The sequence below is a fragment of the Epinephelus moara genome, chromosome 17 (assembly GCF_006386435.1).
Source record: "Epinephelus moara isolate mb chromosome 17, YSFRI_EMoa_1.0, whole genome shotgun sequence".
NCBI classification, from domain to species: domain Eukaryota; kingdom Metazoa; phylum Chordata; class Actinopteri; order Perciformes; family Serranidae; genus Epinephelus; species Epinephelus moara.
The window spans coordinates 7,682,135-7,701,925 of NC_065522.1; the positions used below are offsets into that span (position 1 = coordinate 7,682,135).

Sequence of the window (19,791 nt, forward strand, 5' to 3'; positions counted from 1 at the left end):
ACCACGCTAGCAGTCAAAGAAGTAAGCAAGCAAATTCACTGAAATATACATGGAAGACCCGGAACGCATTCACAAACGCATACATCTTTGATATGCTGATTTTGCAACCACTCACTGCATTATGCATTTTTAACCATATTTACGTCCCTATTGTCACATGTATATGCGAATGTGCAGCTCTGTTTTGTGCGGTACATAGTGTGGACATGTGAAATGACATTCACCTATATATCTTCATGAATATAAAGTGTACCATGTATAAGTTGGACTACTGCTCTGAAATCAAAAGAATTGATCGAGTTGGCTATGTTGAAGAGGCAGGGGTGGTATTCTCATTACTGTCGCTGTATTCGCAGACACTGGCGTTGTGCTCTGTCACCTCACATGCCAAGTGTGTCTGTCCCTGCACTTCTAATTATGGTTAAACCCTGCAAAGGCACGCACATACACACAGATGCAGGGAGAAAGTGAAGGAGACAAGGGAGTGCTTTGTTCAAGCTGGTGACACAGAAACGAGTAATTATTAGTACCCGAGAGAGAGAGGGAGAGAGAGAGAAAGGGAAAAGGAAAGAGTGATAGCAAGGGGATAAAGGAGTGGTAGGATCCTGTCCCTTTTCCTCATCTTTCTCTTCCTCTTTTTTCTCTCTATCTGCATTACCAAGTCTGGTGGTCTGACACCAGACAAGATTGGGCACAGAGAGCAAGCAAGACAGAGGAGAGAGAGCGAAAGACGAGGAGGAACAACAAAGCAATTATCTCCTCTTCTGGCTGACATCTATGCTGCCCTCGTTTCCTTTTTTCCATGTCATGTCTTTTGTTCGTTTACCCTTTCTTCCATTTTTGGTCTTGATTTTTCGGACTGTTTACTGTCTCGTTGGCCGTCTCCTTCAATTTTCTCTGATCTCTTCTTCTGTTTTCCTTGATCTGTCTTTGTGTCAATCTCTCTCCCACCCGTCCCCTCCCCTCTGGATTTTATTTCATCCCTCCTTCTGTCTTTTCACTTTCCTTAATCTATCCTTCTCACTCGGCTCTCCCTCATTTGGCCTGATTTTCCCGCGCCGCCCGATTCACTTGTTTTCTCTCTCATTCCCGCTCCTTTTTTTATGACCTCCTTCTTCTCCCCAATCCCCTAGTATTTGTCTTTCTCCATTATTTCTCCCTTGTTTCTCTCTCCCTCGTTATTTCAGCCACATTCCAAAAGATAGTATGAATCTCACTGCCTCACTCACTGCCCTCCTCCTCCCTCTGACCCTACAGAATAATATAAGTTGACATATGTATTGAGTGCTGACCCTTTCTCTTTTCCTTCCTTCCTCTGCCTCTTATATGAGTTGACACGTGTATTGACACAGTAGTTTAACACTTAATTACATCTTCCCCTGGGGTAGAACTCTCAACCCCATTCTGTCCCTCCCCTATCCTTCCCTCCATCCTTATGGCTGTCTAAGTCCATGTTCTGTCTTCCTCTCTCCCTCTTTGTCTCTGTACGCCTCCTCCTGCCCCGATGTTATATCTCTCCTTACATCCTTATCTATCCCTGTCTCAGCAGATACACTTATCTTGTTTCTTGTATGATTTCTTGTATTGGTTACCAGGCAGACACAGGACTAAAATAGGATGCTGATATTAGTTTCCTCAGCAATATCATATTGTACTATTCAAAGAGCCATATGTAGCATGACAGAAACTCAAAGCGTCACTGGATGTTTGATTTCTCCACTGGAGGAACATAGTTTATACCACCTAGTAATCCTCTCTGTGTATTTTTAAAATATTTACGGTATATACCGGTTCTGCACTCTGTTTGAGATATTAGTCAGACATGCTGTGTAATTATTAGCAGCAAATGAGTGGTATTGCCATGCACCTAATTTCCAGGTTCTGTTTCTTTAATCCTTCCATTTCCCTCTCCTTTTGTTGCTCATTACCCACGCTCTCATCTGTCTGTGTCTCAGCATGCTCCTTTCCGACGGTTGTCAAACTCTCACCCTGTCATTTTGAACCGCGTGTCCTTTTTTTCCCCTGAAACTTTTACTTTCATTATTCTCATTATTTCTTAAACTCTGCCTGATTTGTGCTCCGACTTCCTCCTCTCTCCCTCCCTGTGATCATTTCTATTCCCATTAAATTCTGTGTCAAACTTTGGCACTTTGAGTGCCCAGCAGGAAAGTTGGTTCTGTGGTGATTGGGGAGAAATTTTGAAAATTGTCAAAGCCCTTACACTCCTGCCCGCACACTTTGAAGACTTCTGAACCTAATAAGAAACTTTTGTCTATGTCTTGTACAAGTGTGATACAAATGCCCCTACTAATACACCTTATGTACAGCACCAGTGATTCATAAGGTGTTTAAAACGTCTGTCCCAGCAGATTGCCATTGTTTTATAAAGGTCAGTAGCACAATAGAAAGCAACAAACTGCATCTTGTATAATTCAGAGGTATTGAATAATGTATTTACATTTCTGTATACACACTGTGATTGGACCCAGTGACACCTAAACTGAACATCCTGCAATGGAAATCCTATAAGATAGTCCTGCAACAAATAATATGAGTGCTTAATGCCAGATGGTGTTCAAAATGTCAAGGCTGTATTTGTGCTATTTTCTACCTTCAATACACTACATATACATAATTAAACTACACCTTACAGTATAACTGAGTATAATAACTGCCACAGAATCAACATGTTTCTGACAGAGTCTCAACAAAATGTTTGGCTTTTGGATTTTGTTCCACTGTATGCTCTGTGGCTGTTTAAGTCTTTAGCTCATGCCCCCGTGCACAGCCATGTAAAGGAGAAATTCTTGCACAAAACTAGAAATCTGTCTGGAAAAACACCAAATTCTCTAACAGATGGTACCACAGAGGTTGCTTTACAAATGCTGCCTCATTAACATGATGGGACATTTTTTCTCCTGTTCTTTGTCCTTCAGGTAGGCTGTACCCATGTGTGGGCAAAAAAAAGACATGCCTATTTGGTAATCACTCACATTCAACCAGTAACCTTTGTTAAATCCTTGTATTGCCGGGCTTCTAGAATATCTGAATGCCATCTCACATTAAAGGATCAAGGACATTTTCTCGTGAGCAAATCAAAGTGTTGCACTGTAACATTGTGGCAGAGCTCCAGGAAGGAGGTCTCAGTTGACGGTGTCAGGGGAGCTAAGGGTGACAGGGTGAGCGGTGACCAGCGGATGCCACGCTGACGACATCCCACCTGGCACTGTCACAGATGCCATCAGAATTAGACAAGCCACGCTAAAATGGAGGATGGTGTTGTCTCGCATGCGGCTGACCTTTAAAGACGATTTAATCTGGCAGCCACACAATGTGCTCTGCTGTTCTGTAATCTATATATACGGTATATACCTCTGTCTCAATATGTAGCTCACTTTTTGTTCTCATCTTTCCCTCTCTTCCATTCTTAAATCCTCTGTTTTCCTCCCATTCTGTCTCTCCCTCCCCTTCCTCAGCATAATGCAGCTGGGCTTGGTTCTTTCCCACCTGCCAAAGCACACATACAGCAGCAGCAACAACAAAATATGAACACAAATCCCCGATAGAAAGCATGAAATCTCACTCGTCCATTCTTTCCTTTTGAATTCATAAGCCACACTCCCTTTGGCTGACTCCTCTCTTCTCAGTCTTGCTAGCTGGTGTGATATTGCGGTTGGCACTGCCACATTGAAAGCATGATAGAATCTATACTGGAATTACCTGGCTGCATTGTGCCATGCTTCCTTTCAAATGCTGCTGCCCCTCCCCCTTCCATTCGCTCTTTATCTGTCCTTCGAGACCGATTTTCCTGCTTCCTCCCTCAAAGCCCTCAGACTTCTCATCTACTCTTCCAACTTCTCTTTTCCAATTCGGAATTTATATATCAGTTTCACCTTTAAGATAGCCACTACTTGTCTATCTCTCCTTTGAGACAGTTATTCCTTCCCTTTGTTTTGTTTGGCGGTGTGATTTGTTTAGAGTTTAGTCAAACTTCAGATACTCCCTCCTCACTGAATTCCAGCATCTCTCCTGTGACGCCGGTTGCCTTGGCTCAGTCTTTCACACTTATCTCTCCTCTATTTTGCCTCTGTGTGAGTCTCTTTGAGTCTATCAGCATTTTCTTGTCTGAAGCGGCACAGCTGAGCCCTCACCTCTATGGATGCTGCCGTTCCATTATTCCTTTAAAGTTTGTTCCCCCAGAGGAGGACATTTTACCTGTGTCGCCCTTGTGTTTGCAAGAGCTAAATTCAGCCGGGGCAGCTGGGATTTCAAGTAATGCTCTAAACAGCTGTATAATTGAACACAATCCAATACTACCTTTTATCAAGCCCTGTGTTCTGTTTTGTTGCAAATTTGTCAAAGGTGTTCTCACAACCCATTGGGATGCTGCAAGTGAGTCAGTCCCTGTGCATCTGTCTGAATTGATAGATGTATCACATGCTGTATGCTTTGGTTTTTAGAGGTAATACACCTTGACAAGTAGCAAGACAGCTCCCCTAATAGTAGAGGGTTTTCCATAGAGCAATTAATGCAGCTGATCAGCGAGGGAACAAAGATCTCATTCAGTTCATTCAATTCAATCATGTAATTAGTTCTCCATGTGTAATTGCCACAGATGTGTCGTGGGACTGTACAAAATCTGCACTTGTCTGTTTTGATGTGGCATTTCAGTTTGACTCCTCTTTGCCTCTTTGCTGCGGGGCTCTCACCACTCTGCCCTGCCTCCTGCTTTTAGTTTTTTTAGGGAGTCCTTCCCATCTTTTTATCCCAAATGTCTGTGGTCTCCTTTCACTTCCCGTTTTTTCTCTTACACTATGTTGGTTGTCCCAGCTTCTATTTCCCCCTCCACACTCTCTCTTCCCTATTTCTATACCCATATGTATTTCTGTTGTGTACACATGTTTTATCTCTAACTATATATCAATGATGGATTTAAATACCTCCCTCTCTCCACCCTTGCTTCATTGCTTTTTCCTTGAGGTCCATTTGGGCCCAACCCTCTCTCTTCTCCCTCTTGTTGTCCATCATCCTCTCTCCTTTCACTCATCCTTCTTTCATCTCAATCTCTCCCAAGGTGATGTGAGTAGAGTCTATCTCCTATCTCCCCCCTTCTCCCTCAATCCCCTTCCTTCTCCTTCTGAAATCTCTGAGGCCTCATTCCTATCTTAAAATTCACCCTTCTGGCTCTATCCATCACTCAAACTATTAGTTTTTCCACCCCATCCGTCTTTTTTTCCATCCACCCTTGGCTGCAATCTTCCCTACTTTCCCTCAATCTCTCTGATTATACCTGCGCACAGTTTTTTATATTTCCAATCATCTCTCCATCCGTCTGTCTTCCCTGTCCTCTTCCTGTCATATGGCCAGCTCCCCGCACCCCTTCTCAATACCACTTACAGTTTAATACCATCATATATGAGGGAAACCACATTCAGACCCTGCATTACTGCAGAGTGAAATGAAAAACAAATACAAATAATGCCATGACGGCAGTCCCTCTCCAACTTCCAACCCCCTTCTCTTCTTCCCTCATGCTGTCACTGTATCAGCCACTGTTTTCCTGTAGCAACAAACCCAATACATAAATGTTTCATCAGTCTGTGCTTACAAATACAGAGGCAGTAAACTTCAAATTCATGCTGGCATAATTCATGTACAGTGCATTAGTACTATTGTCCGTGTAAGTACCCCAAACAGTTAAACCCCACGCCTCTTATGTCATATTTTGAAAGACAAGACTCTTATGTTGGATCTGTCACAGACTTATTTACTCCTCATTTACATGTTTCTGTTAATTTTTCCATAGTTTCATGGAGCCATCATAGAAAGTTTAAAACCTGTCATCCATTATTTTGGATGTAAAACCAAAAGGTTATTTATAAAGAAACTGTGCTTTGACTCGTCCCTCCTTTCACTCTTTTAGCTCTTTTTGGCAGTTACAAGTGTCTGCACTAATACTCCTTCTTTTTGCCAGACCCACAGCTACTGTTTATAAATTGGCTCATAGGAACGCATAGAAACAGTGAGTGAAGACTGGCAGCTTTGCAAATATTTTTTTACATCACCCCCCCCCCCACCAAAAAAAAAAAAGTAACCTAAACTTATAAGGCAGGGTGTGGCAGCGGTCTCCTAAATAATTTGTGATAACAAGAACAACATTGCAGCCCATAACCTCAAAGTTGGTCTTCATAAATGTTTGATTATTTTTCTCCCTCTGAGAGCATGGTGAGTAAACACGGACAGTGAAGTGTGAAAGGATCTCATTTTAAATGCAAAATGACATTGCTCACTGAAGGTTTAAATGTTGCTTCACATTAAAACTGACACATCCCATCAAGATCCTGTGTTACTCTATCGGACGGGTTCATTAATATTGGCACGTTACTCTATGTAACCAAATGCTGCTGTAGACATTTCTTCCATTCGGAGTCACACACTATTTACTTGCCTCTGAATGTAGTCATGTTCCAAGCCACACTGTCACAAATTTTTGAAAGCTCCCCTCCCTCAAAATCCCCTTTTCTTCCCTCAGCGTCCATCCACTTGTCCTCCCATGTGCACCGACTATCCACCTGTTGGGTTTTAGTGTCATACAGTGATGGAGATAAATTATTAACCACCCTCGCCCCTCTATCCCTTCATCTGTCTCCCCATTCATCCTTCCCCTTGAGCTATCCACCCGTCCATGTACAAGGTGAACAGTTGCGCTACTGAAGTGTCATGCTGTGATGGATAAATATTTAAGGAGTTTTGCATGAAAACAGGATATCCACCTTTTGAGGGAGGAAGACAGTCAAAAAAGGATTTGTGGTTGCGTGGAGAGCAGAAGATGATACCTATTGGCAAGTATCTGAGCACTGCAAAAGTAGCATTTGACATGGCTCCCATTGTTTGCACAGTGAGTACAGTGTATTACATAAAAGTTGAACTGACCTGTAGATGAGGGTCTCGTCGGCGGTGCAGTTGTACTGTATCTGATACATCCAGACAACGTAAGCTGCAGACAAACGCCCCAAATCCCATCGCACCTGAGCTGAGGTTGATGTAACCCCTTGTACTCCAACCATCCTTCCTTCCTCCTCGTCCCCCTCGTCGTCCTCCATGCTGCCTCCATCGACCCTCTCCCCTTCGGAGGCCCTGCTACTGTCCCCATCATCAGCCTCCCCTACACCTCCTCTGCCATCCTCCACCTCTCCTCCACGTCCTGCGCCGTTGTTAATCCCTCCGTTTTTCCCCGTGCTGATATCTGAGGAGCCCGGATCGGTCCGTAAAATCCCATTGGTCACGTTCCTGTTGTTTTTGGTGTTGACATTGTTATTCCCTGTGTTTCCACCTGCTCCACCCCGGTGTGGAAGAGGGATTATTTTCAAGTCCACAGTGGCTGTCGCTTCGCCCGCTGCGTTTATTGCGATACATGTGTATGCCCCGTCATCCCGGGCAACCGTTACTAAGATATCCAAGGTCCCATTGCTGAAGGAGCTGGTCCGGGATGAATTGGCAATGATGCGGTCATCTGGTGAAACCCAGTGGACTACTGGCTCAGGGTCGCCAATGGAACGGCATTTTAGCGTGGCTCTCTGGCCCTCCAGCACCCACAGCTTGTGAGTGTGACGGGTGATGAGAGGTGGTTCACAGGTGAACTCCTCCTCAGGAATCGACCAGAAGTATCTGAGAGACAAAGAGGGATGAAGCCAATGAGAGAGAGAGGAGGAGAGCAGAATAACCTTTTTGGCTAAATACAGGAATTAGTCTTCTTTAATCCCTCCAAGGTGGGTTTGGCAGGTTAATGTAGTACATTAACCTAAAGATCTATGTGCTCTTGTTTATCAATTTAAGGGTAAAGTTCAGTAATGCACAACAGTCTGAACAATCCCCCATGCAACTCTGCAGAAAACAGTACTAAGCAAAGAGTAATTAATGGTGACAGCGATGACAGATGACAACACCAGATGCTCATTTTCCTCTACAATCCTTTGTTTTCATTCCATACTTTTGACTACAGGGTTAGACCACAAAACTCTAGATACAGAGAGGAGAGAGTGTGAGGTATCAAAATAATGACTACAGCAATCTCACATCATTGTTTGGAAACTCAGTCCCAAAGGCCTATACCTGTCCTGCGAGTTTTTGCTCCAGTTCTATTCCTGCACACATGATGATGAAATTAAGATGTCATAAAATGTGAGGCCCTTAATTGGATTTGTGCTAAAACAGAACCAGAGCAAGAACTTGTAGGACAGATTGACCTTGAGACAAGGTTGGAAAATGATGATGTATGATAGCAAGATAGACTAAACACATAATTGAACTTGTAACAACTCATTAGCTTCCCACAACATTGAAGAATGCTTAATTGTGGGTTATGCAAATAATCCAGTGACCAATTGATGGAGTTTACCTTCCAGCCAGGTGAGGAGGTGTAGCACATGTTTCCATGTCGTCCCCACGGATAAGCCGCCGTAACCATAGCAATTCACAATTGCAGTGCAGAGGATTTCCACCAAAATTCAAGCTTATGACAGCATTATAAGGAGTGGGACTTATTGCTCCTGTCTGGGACCTGAAGATGACATAAGAAAGGACCATAAGTTCACCTGCACAAAGCCTTAATGCAGTTAAGGTTGTTTTAGATGCTACATTCTTGACCTGTAGATGGAACCTATCTATTTTAAACTTACTCTATAAATTTATCAGACCTCATGCTTTAAACTTGTAAATGGGAGAATGTTAATCAACCAATTTAAGCAAAACATTTGAATAGCAAAACTAATTTCCTCCGAGTCAAGGCTTAGCTTCTTAGTCAGTTTTTTCCATTGCTTTGTGAAATTGCAGCAACCTTCCTCTTTTGTCACTCAAATGTAAAAGTTTTTCTTTATTACTGTTTAACTTTTAAGGATTCAACAGAGGAGTTTAAAGGAACAAAAATGAATTTTGCCATAAAGTGAGGTCACCAGGAAGTTAATAAGAGCTTGCTGCTCAAAATGAGAGAAACAAGTGATTGTGAAAATGGTCCACAACAGGTGGTTCAGACCTACCCAGGAGCAATACTTAGCAGTAGTGCTGTTATAAGCATCTTGCAGCTGGCCTGTGCAAATTAAAATTGGAATAATTTGCAAATATCGAGGATGAAAACAGGACTGTGTTGAGGTTACTTCCTAAGCAGGTTTCTTAAGGATGGTTCATAAGACTGGGGCGGTAATAAAGTAGCACTGTTATAGTAGAATAATTTAAACACCTGTATAATTTTCTCAGCTAAGACACATTGTTGGTAAAAACAGCAAAACCATATGGATAAAGGAGTGGGCTGTACTTAACAATAACGCAGGTGTGCACATGTATTGGCTACATATAAAAATGGAACTATAAAAGAAAGAGGCAGTAGAAGGCTGCTGTATAGCACTTTCAATGGCAACACACAGATTAAATTCACAGGTGGGTTAATTTAAATGATAGCGTTTTGTTAAGCTCTCCACAGCACAGTCGGCATGAGCCATGATGAAAAAGAGAGACTGAGAGAGAATGAGAAAATAATCTAAGGTGAAGAATGGCGGACTTAATAGCCCTGTTGTTAGGAGCAATCAGGTTTGAATTTAAACATGTGTGCTAAAAAAAGTTGAAAAACAAAGATGATGAAAGTATAATTTAAGTGATAATTTGACCTTAAAATAGTAACGTTTCTCGATAACAGACCTGATTTAAAAAACATATTTATTGCTTATTATAGCTCTGTTTGTGGTTCAGCGAACAGCGCAGTTCTTGTCCTTTATCTTTCAACATATTCGCTGGACAATTACTGTAATACGACTGTACAACCCCCCTAGCAATTGCTTTAAATCTCAGCTGTGTTGAGCACAAGTTCATCGAGGTCACGTCGCAGCTGCACTCTGTGAGATAGTTATTTCTGAGTTAGCTGGAGCTTAGTGGGCACCATCAACATTGCATCAATGTACATCAACATTGCCGTTACATTGTCTCTCTGTGTGTCAGTGCCAGAGCTCTCCAGTAAAAAAACACTTTAGCTGCTCTGTGGTGTCGTCTGCCACAGAATATTTCCACTAAGCCACATCTTAGAGAAACATAAAAGGAGAAGCTTAAGAGCTACCTTGCAAATAGAGGATCAGGAGGCAGTGTTCGGAGCCTGTTGGAGGTCATATCCAGTCTCGCAAGCTTGTACAGCTCTCCAAAGACTCCTTCCGCTATGTGGTCTATCAGGTTATGGTCCAGGTTGAGAGTGTGCAGACTGGCCATGTTCTGAATCGACTCCCATGGTACTCTGTAGCAATGAAATAGAGGAATATTTAGAGATTAATGTGAGATTCATTGAATTAATAGACCTTGTGCTAAGTTTGGTCATTAATTTTTGTTTAAGAGTGGATGAACTGGAGAATATCTAATTGCAGCTGTGAAGACAGGTCTACCACTGATGGTTAGTGTCCCTTGTGGGTACACTGACACTCTATAAGAAATCAACCTGATTAAAGGATGAATGTGCTGCTTATAGATCAGTAGAAGTTTGCTCTCTGTGTTCTGAGCACATTTTTATGTTACTCAGCGGAAAAATGGGAATAAGGAAAGACTAATTACTGACATCAATGACAGAATACAACAACAGATGCTCATTTTCCTTCTCAATCCCTCTCCTTTTCTGGGTTTCACCAGTCCCATCTGTGACCCATTGCTGCAGTCATTCAGTATTGCTTGTGCGCAGGCATTCACTTAAAAACTGTTTTGGTCAAATTAGTGAGTAAACTGACGACTCAGGACCAACAAAATGGAATAAATTTAAAGTAATGCATTTATTTTTGGAGTCGCAGTCGTACCTACACTGTCGTTTCATCTTGTCTCCTGACTGTTGACTTCACTACAGTGTGTGACTTCTTCTTTAGTAGAATACATATTGGCAGGGTATACACTTGCTCTGTTTATCTGATAAGCACTGTAGCACTCTGTTCTGAGCACAAAGGGAACCTGCTACCATTCAGTATGCCATATTAGTAAGTTGATTTCAAAGCTCATTTGAGGAGAATTTATTGCTTTGTCTAATGAAATGAATGGAGTCAATTAGTTTAATTGCTTCAAGAGCAGTGGAGAAGCTGCTAAATTATTGACTGCTACAACAAACAGCAGATGGTCACCATTTTGTCTATATAGTATAATGTCTCTGGACATTAGGCTTGTGAGGAAAGGCTTAATGATTTATTAAATCTTGTTTGTGGTGTAGATTAGAGAAAGAAATGTGAATGAAGCAGGATAGTGTTGCACCAGGATGCCTCTTTGATATAGTCAAAATTATTGCCCACAAACACTAATTTTGTTATTTAACTCATCCTACAAATAGGCCTTGATACACAACAGGAGTCTGATGTAGGTAGTGCAGAATTCAACCAATAATTAGGTCACAACTTTTCTTTATTTTATTTTTTAATGAATAAAGTTGGCACTTTCCATCCTTGCTGCATTGCTGAACACCAGTGTCCCAGAAAGTAAACCACGTGAGCTCAGTTCAGGTTCCAGGAGTGCTCTGTAAAACTCTGCAGTACATGAACAAATCTAAGCTGCAGGAGACACCAAGCGTCTATCAGTATCCTTCACAATTAAATTACAGAGTTGGGCATCCCCACCTGGATAATCTCATCCCCTGCCTAAAAAGAGTTTTCATATGTCATGATCTGTTCCCAGTTTTGAACATTTTTAACCCTGATAAGAAAGAATCAGTGATGCTGGCTCACTTTGAATCTCAGTCTGTGAGGACTCCTCACAGTAACCCGCAACAAGGGGGTAAACAGCAGTTGCTAATGTATGCATCATTAAAACTCTTTACACTTTTCTTATGGCTTGGTGGAGGTTGGAGAGAGGCCAGAGAGCTCCTGTTGAGGAGACAAATGAAACATCTTCATCAGAACTGACAGCCAAAAGCTGCTGAATTCATCAACGCAGTGGGACACTATGAAGAGGAGAATAGGGGGTTGATAGAGAATATCATCATTGTTCTGACTTATTATTTAGTCCAGAGGAATACAGAGTGAGGCTGTCTCTATTGTCCCAGATAGAGATGAGTAGAATACTACACAGTGCGCTAAGGGAGGAACCATATAGAATGAGCTATGCACACTCATACTCAAAGGAGTGACTGAGCTCAGGCGAGAGCTCATCAAATCTTAACAAAATCGAAGTAAAAGAAAATTAGGACCTCATCAAAATTGATTCACTTTCACTTTCCTGAGCTTTTAGGCCTCTCCTCCCAGCCTCAGCAGTTTGAGCTGGTTCCTCTTCATTGTGTTTGCTGACTCTTGCGTGATCATACAAGGCGTTTCCACAGTGCCTTGAAATTTTGGGAGCTGAGCTGTGCATCTGCAGCATACACTTGAGACCGACACTCGAGCAGAGTATAACAGTATGTTTCTACTTAACAAAGTAGATCAGAGTACCCTATGTCTATTGTGTGAATGCATGATGCATGATCACAACAGAGGCAAAGGCTTACCTCCTGAGGTTATTGTAGGACATGTCAAGGTCTTCCAGCGTCATCAGGAAGTCATCAAAGGCCTGGACAGAGACTTTGACCAGCTGGTTGTTGTTGACGATCAAGTGTTGCAGATTGACCAATCCTGCAAGGTCCCTGGGTCCAAGTGTTGTCAAGCGATTACCTAGACACATATATATGAATAATACCACTTAGCAGTTGATATTGAGTGTTTCTGTGAACTTGTTCATCTGAATATTTAACCAACTTGTCATATCCAAGTAGTTCAAACAGGATTTCTGTTTTGGCTCACCGTCCAGATGCAGGGAGCGCAAACTCTCCAGGTCAGCAAAGGCCATTGGTCTGATCAGGTGGATGGTATTCCTCGACAGAGTCAAATCAACCAATCCGGTCATGTTGACAAAGTCAATCCCACCTACTTCCGTGATAAAGTTGTCAGCCAGTCGCAGCTCCACGGTGCGCCGGTCAACGTGCGGGGGGACAAACAGGAGGCCCTTGTCGGCACAGAGCGTGCTGAGCGACTCCGAAAGGTTTCGACAGACGCAGTGGAAGGGACAGGCTGAGACCACACCCCACGTCTCCCCTGCTCCAATCAGAGAAGGCAGCAGGCAGCATGTGACCAGAGTCAGCCAGTGAAACGCCGGGAAAGGGATGGAGTCGGGAAGGGTTCTTTTTGTGGCCCTTGGGCACGCGCAGTGGACTAGATGGGATGAGGAGGGCAGAGATGAGATGAAGAGAGGCGGCAGAAGAGAAAGAGAGAGGATGGATGAAGGGAAGAGGGAGGGGGAGGTGGAATGGTCTGCCCTTTGTTCGGGGTGGAGGTGTGTGTGGGGCAGGTGTTTTTGTCTGCGGGGATTGAGGGGTGGGGGGACAGGCATGGTAGAACGCCTGGCGATCCACAGACCTGGAGGGAGACAAAGAGGGAGAGTGGGGAGAAAAAAGAGTTTTGGTTTTTAGACTCACATTGTTTTATAAGAGATGTCTGAAGTGTGTTTATGTGTCTGCTTTCCTATCTTCCACCTACTCTGACTAGACAGAGCTGGAATGAGAGCATGTTCTACACATGCATACTTGTGTGGGCTAAGGCCTCCTCTTAAATGAGTACCTCTCTGCACTAATGCCCACTTGGTGCTTCATAGCATAAAACAATCCATATTAAGAAATGGTAGACTCCCCCTGCAACAAATACTTTCTTGCTGTACCTCTTAAATATACACTTGCAAGCACACAGTCCCGTGCACCTCTTCACTACTACAGCTTATCGCCTAGCAACAACATCCCAAAAGACTGAACACAGCCAGTCCCCATAGTAACAGTTACCTAGAAACCTGTGAGAACGGATTAGATGAGTGTTATATCATCGGACCCTGTCTTAAGACTGTGGGTCAGAGAATCAAATTGGGTCAGCGGCCTATCAGCCTTGATTCCACAGGAAGACTCAAGTCACGCACAAAGTAGGCTCAGTGGAGTCCAACACACACAAGGGTCCCTTTGTGATCTCAGACATGCAGAAAATCTCCCAGTAAACTCATGCTTTGTGCGCGGACATCCCTAAATACAGATAAGGTATAGAGATGAGTCACTGCCACTGATTGGCATGCATAATAGTTGTCATAGCAACTGTAACCTAGATACAGAGAGAGTGACAGGGAGTGTTGATAACAGTCACAGCCGTGGTGACTAGGGAGAGGAGACAGAGGATGAGACGGTGAGTCAGAGACAGAGAGACAGAGGAACTAGCATCATGGGAGAAAGACGGGTGTATTTTCACACAGAGCAATCTGGAGACTTGTGCAGTGGAGTAGAGCCTTGAGCATGGTGATTATATTGTGATATATAATGTATGCAACCTAATACTTTGAGTAACGACAAGACATAACCGTATATCATGCTGACTTTACAGGTTGACGCAAATTGCTGGCTCAATATTTTCCATTAGGTGATAGCTTTGCTCTTTCTGCGTGAAACTAGAAGAGGGTTTACCATTTAGCTCACATATTGAGGCAGTGTCGATATCAAGGCACAGAGGGGTTTTCAGCAGTATTTTGCACTCTCCTCCTTACTACACGGTTCACTTTGGTCTACTTCCAAAGTGTGAGCCCTATTAAACAGACTTCAGAGTTCCATTTTGCAACCTTCAGTCAAGATAAAGACACCTAGTGTTTGAAATGATGATACTTTTTTTTTTTTTATCTCAGCCTCCTAAATGTTTTCACTGTTAAAGTAAAGAGAAAGAAGGGAAAAAAGCTCTCTTGGATGATGGGAATGCATTACTTATGGATTACTTTAGGCTCCATTGAATGGTATCATTACCTCCTTAATGTCATGCATTTCCTTTTGAAACAGGATCTTTGGGCAAAACATTAAACTGATGGGCTGTTAGTTAAGGAGAGAAATGCAGTTTGATTTGATAGGACGGGCAGAATGACAAGTTTGTGCCCATTCATGTGACCTTTAATAGGCTACAATGTTAGAAAACACTGCTTTTGTTCAGGATCCTTGCTGCTTGACTTTTAATACTTGAATGGTGCTTGGTCGCTCTAGGGAGCTGTAATGACTACCAGGAACTCAGTATGCTTTTCAAACCAAAACTAAAAATATAACTCCAACTTAGACATGGTACCACAGATAGTTATTTCCTTATGTCTGGTGTCATCAGTTTCAAAAAATTGCTTGCAGCAGTAGAGGGTTGGGATGTGCAGGGAAGGGGGAGTAGACAAAGTCACGAATGCCTGCAGTGACAGCCAGTCCCCAGGGCAGTCGACGTTGGAAGTCGACTGCTCCTGAGCTCCCGTGGAGGCGTGCATACTAAAAATGTAAAAACGCTCCTGAAAAAGTGAAATGCCGCTTAAAAATGTGTCTACTCTGCGGCGGCCCTGAAAAAGCCCTAACGTCAGGTGTTGTTGTAGAACGAGCAGGGCACTTCAGTCCTGGCTCCGACCAGCTTACCCCCGTGCTTTGCTAATGCTTTGCTCCTCAGACAGCTCACTTTACCCACGACTCGCTGAATGTCAATACACTCACGCGCTCTCCTGTTGCGCAGCCTGTTTGTCTCTCTACTCCTTCATTTGACCTTTATCTTTCTTTCACCCCCTTTTCTTATCTTTTCCCCTCCTGTCTCTCTTTCTCTCTTGTGCTTTCTCAGTCCTGTAGTAACTTCCTCACCTGCCTCTCACTTTCTTATCCTCTCTTTGATTTTCACCTCCTCATTCTCCTTGTGAAAGCCCTCACATCCTCTTCCTTGTGTCATGCGTACTCACACCTTCACCCTCCCCCCAAGGCTCACTTACCTGCCTCTCCTCTTCTTCCTCTGACTCTATTACTAGGGATTGTTCTTTTGTTTCTGTGCCATCCATCCCCTACCATTTATCTCTCACTGCCGTGCTCCTCCTTGTGTTTTCTATCTTTCTCTATCCCGTGTCTCCATCCTTGCTCACCTTCCATCTTATAACCCTTTTCGCCTCTGGCTGCTCTGTAAATTTCCGCATTTTCTTTCTTTATGTCTCATTCCCTCTCTTTCTTTCTCTCTGTCTTGTCTGCCCTTGAGGCAACCTGAGTACGACAATGTTATCAGTCACAGCTCTACCCCGCCACCTTCTCCCCTCTTTTTCCCCTCCTGCACCTCCTCTGCCTCTGTCTTTTTGTCTTGTCTCTCTATCGCTTGCTGACTCTGCTGCCCTCCATGTCTCCTTGCCGCCTACCTTCAGTCACAAACTATGCACACATATGCACACACACACCCTCAGATCCTACGTGCCACACATGATATTTTCTATCTTCTGCCGTGCTCTGCCTGTCAGAGAGACATGCTCCCTCCTTGCTCATCTTTACGGTCTTCTACATCTCCCTCTCCCTTTATCTCTTGCTCTTCCTCTATTAGGGAGCAGATCTCATTTGCAACTAGAGCAGTGCAGTATTGAAGCTCTCTGACACGCACACACTGGAGTTGGGTGTAACCGATCCATCCGCTTAGTGATCGATCTGACCCAGAGAGATAGATAGCACCCTGTCCCATTCGTTTACACTCCTCCTCCTATTGCTCTTTCTTTCTTTCTCAATCTTTTCTATCTTGTTCCTGTTTTAGCCATTTTAAGGTGGTAATCATACGTGTAATTGATTTTTACAGGTATGTAGAGTATTTATTAAGGGAGTCACTTTGTAAGCAGAGGCTTGATGTCTGTTCATTCACTTGTTTGGACACAGTATGTTTTGCAGTAGTTTCCAGCAAAATACAGTGGACATGTTAGGAAAATGTTTGAAATTGAGAAAGAATGAAATGTGAGTCATCTTTTTTATATGCAAATATATTCCAGAGGATGTGACACCAATATCTCCAGCAGCCAGTACCACAACATCAAATATATCTATTTCAAAATGACAGCTTTTCTACCTCAGCCAAGCCAAACTTTTTGCAATATTTCGTCTTTGTTTTGAAGTTATGCCATCTCCGCTCAGGCTTTTTCATGCACAAATTGAAATTCACTGAAAAACTGGTAGATGAAAATGTACTCAGTATTTCTCCAATTCAAAGATGAATTCTTCATGAAAGGATATTAAACATAATGCAGTGCATCATAATGTAATACAGTTAATAAAAAGGCATACTGTTATATTTCATAGCCCATATTGTTATAACACATTCTAACTCCCAACTCAACATATTCTGATGCTTGGCCAGTTGCCCTTGGCGTCAAACTTTGATGCTCATCATATGCATGGTGTCTTATCAAAGAATCTTAAACCAACATAGGTTTACTTAGTTTTTAGGTTTCCATCACCCCTCCCTGTCACCTTACACGAATTTTCTTGCTCTGTGGAGCACGTCAGTTGCTTGGAGCATCTAATAATGACGCAGCCCGATGTGTCTCATACAGAAACTAAAGGGTGCTCGGTATCAGACGCTGAGGGCCACTGAGCAAGCATCTGTATTTGATGTGCTGGGGGTAAGACTGAGTTGACTGTTACCATTAGGGCAGCAATTTTCATTAATTCATCAGTTCATTGGCGAACTGATAAAGCTCTAGTTTATATACTAGCCATTGGATACTACAAGTCAGATTACCTATAACAAAACACATTACTATTAATTTTTCTCTAGCATTTATTGGACGGCACTATGAGTCAAAAACAGTTTTTGCTCACAGTATTTATGTGCACTGGTGTAGGGCAGCTTTTTAATTCAGATTTTATCTTGCACAAGTTTCCCCCCCTTATCTTTACCTGCCTGTTTGGTCTGTTTATTGTGCTGCTGCAACATTTAAATCTCCCCTCAAGGGATCAATACAGTCTTATCTTACACACTGGACTCATGCAGCATACAGGGGCGATACAGTATGTGGGAGTTTACCAGTCAGCTGGTATCTATACCTTATGTATATGGTTAACTCCACCATGCCTGTTTGGTGTGTGTGTGTGTGTGTGTGTGTGTGTGTCCCTGTGTTTGTTAATGTGACATTTTCCTGCACTCAGGAAGCCTTCACTTAATCCTAAGAGTTTGCTGCTTAATTTACAATAAGAAGAGATATACGCACACATACAGATATACACACACACACACACACACACAGCCATAGCAATAAGAACAAAAGCCCTTCGGTATTAAGTCTGCTTGATACTTTTTGGGAAGGAAAGAATAAAGAGAGTCAGTCAATGAAAGATAGATGATAGAAAGACAATTCACAGAGGAGGAGAGGACAGAAAGACAACATAAAAGAGATCAGACAAAGAACTGCTGAAACTGTATGAAAATCCCATCACATGAAAGTACATGTGCTTTTGGCTCTGTATGTGTTTTGAGAGTGCGTGTGCTCCCAGGCATGTGTATTGTACAAGTGTCCGCGGCCGTTTAGTTCTTTTTTTTAAATATATATATATTTTATATATATATATATATATATATATATATATATATATATAGTTGTTTTTTCTTGTGCTCCCTCTATTTTGGGAAACCTCTCGCTACGCTACCCTGTGTGAACCCTCAACCCTCCAGAGAGCAAGAACCAAGCGGGTGGAGAGCTCAGAAAGGCTGCATGAAGTGAGAGTGAGAACATGAGCTAAAAGCGTCTGTGGAAGGAACTACTCAGTGTACCCCCGGTGTTGGAGCACGACTCAGAGCTGCGAGGCTGAACCTAAGCTCACCCCAACTTCCAAAAGTTTCTGTTTAAACACCCACCACAGCCCCAGGAGGGTCCAGCTTCGTTTTGTAAGGCCAGACCCAGCTAAACATGAAGCTGCTAATAGCTTCAGAGTGATGAATTTCCATTACCAGTGTGTTTCTGTGTTACTTTTGAAGCGTACCCTAGTAATTAAGAGAAGCTTCAGGCGTGACTTAAAAGCTCTAATGTGTCTGTTTGGAAGTATCTTTGTTTTTTCACATGGAAGACCTATTGCACTTAAAGGCTTAATTCCCCTTTTGGTCTAAGTCTTTAATTCTCTGTGGACTATTATAAATGTCAGGCCCTTCTTAAATGCCAGCCACAGTGGTGTTGATAAACAGTGTGTGTTTGTGCTTGTGTGTTTTCACGCATGTGTTTGCATATATTCCCAAATCTGCATATTGGCGTATGCATTTGTGCATCCTCTCGGGCACGCGCAAATGCCATTAGCCTGTAATCGACTTAAATCGACTTAGGGAATGTTGCAGTGTTTATAAACAAGGGGATTTGTATTAGCTCTCAAAAGCCACTTATCACAGGCACAGTAATCCACAGATCTGATTGGAGTGCGCATAGGTACACCACGAGGCTTCAGTCAAAATCACTGACAGCCAGTCGCCATGGTGTCATGAAGAGGTTAATGTTTGACTACTAGGTGTGGAAAGTGGAAAGGTAGGAATGAATGAAAATTTTGAGAGTGACAACGTCATTCGACTATCAGCACATATCGCTGACTTGAGCCCTGCTGCATCATTTGATCTGAAAATACACACCAGCTCTACTGGCACAAATGCAAAGGATCAAATGTAGAAGCAGCCTTTCATACACGAACAGAAATTCTTTCAATCACACAGAGGCTTCCTAGCATGCACTCTTCCTCATAATCCAAGCCCTTGATATTAGGTGAGCGCTTGCATACAGAAACAACCGCGAGCATACCAAAACAGTCTTCCCACACAATCATAATTATAGGAAGGGCCGACACATACACACACACTCTCTCTCTCTAGGCAAGGAACAAAAGAACGCCCACATAGCCTCTTCGTGCGGCAGTCGTGTGTACTGTAAGCCCACTCATCCTTTTGATACTATCACTCCACTGTCATTCCTCTGTCGTATCCTGTCCTCTTCAGTCACCCAGAATGTATA

At 42.9% G+C, this 19,791-nt stretch overlaps 2 protein-coding genes across 2 annotated transcripts in view; one reads left to right on the top strand and one right to left on the bottom strand.

Annotated features, from left to right (window-relative positions):
- Positions 1-19,791, top strand: part of pcxb (pyruvate carboxylase b) — a 345,950-nt gene that overhangs the window by 208,307 nt on the left and 117,852 nt on the right. The gene's annotated exons all lie outside the window — the stretch shown is intronic.
- The window catches only part of LOC126404556 (leucine-rich repeat and fibronectin type-III domain-containing protein 4), a 38,716-nt gene that overhangs the window by 7,299 nt on the left and 11,626 nt on the right, over positions 1-19,791 (bottom strand). The window contains exons 2-6 of the mRNA XM_050067844.1: positions 12,777-13,388; positions 12,485-12,647; positions 10,103-10,273; positions 8,399-8,560; positions 6,934-7,668 (exon numbers count right to left, since the gene is read on the bottom strand). Of these exons, the coding sequence (XP_049923801.1) occupies positions 6,934-7,668; positions 8,399-8,560; positions 10,103-10,273; positions 12,485-12,647; positions 12,777-13,362 (1,817 nt within the window). The 5' untranslated portion in view covers positions 13,363-13,388. The remainder of the gene's footprint in view (positions 1-6,933; positions 7,669-8,398; positions 8,561-10,102; positions 10,274-12,484; positions 12,648-12,776; positions 13,389-19,791) is intronic.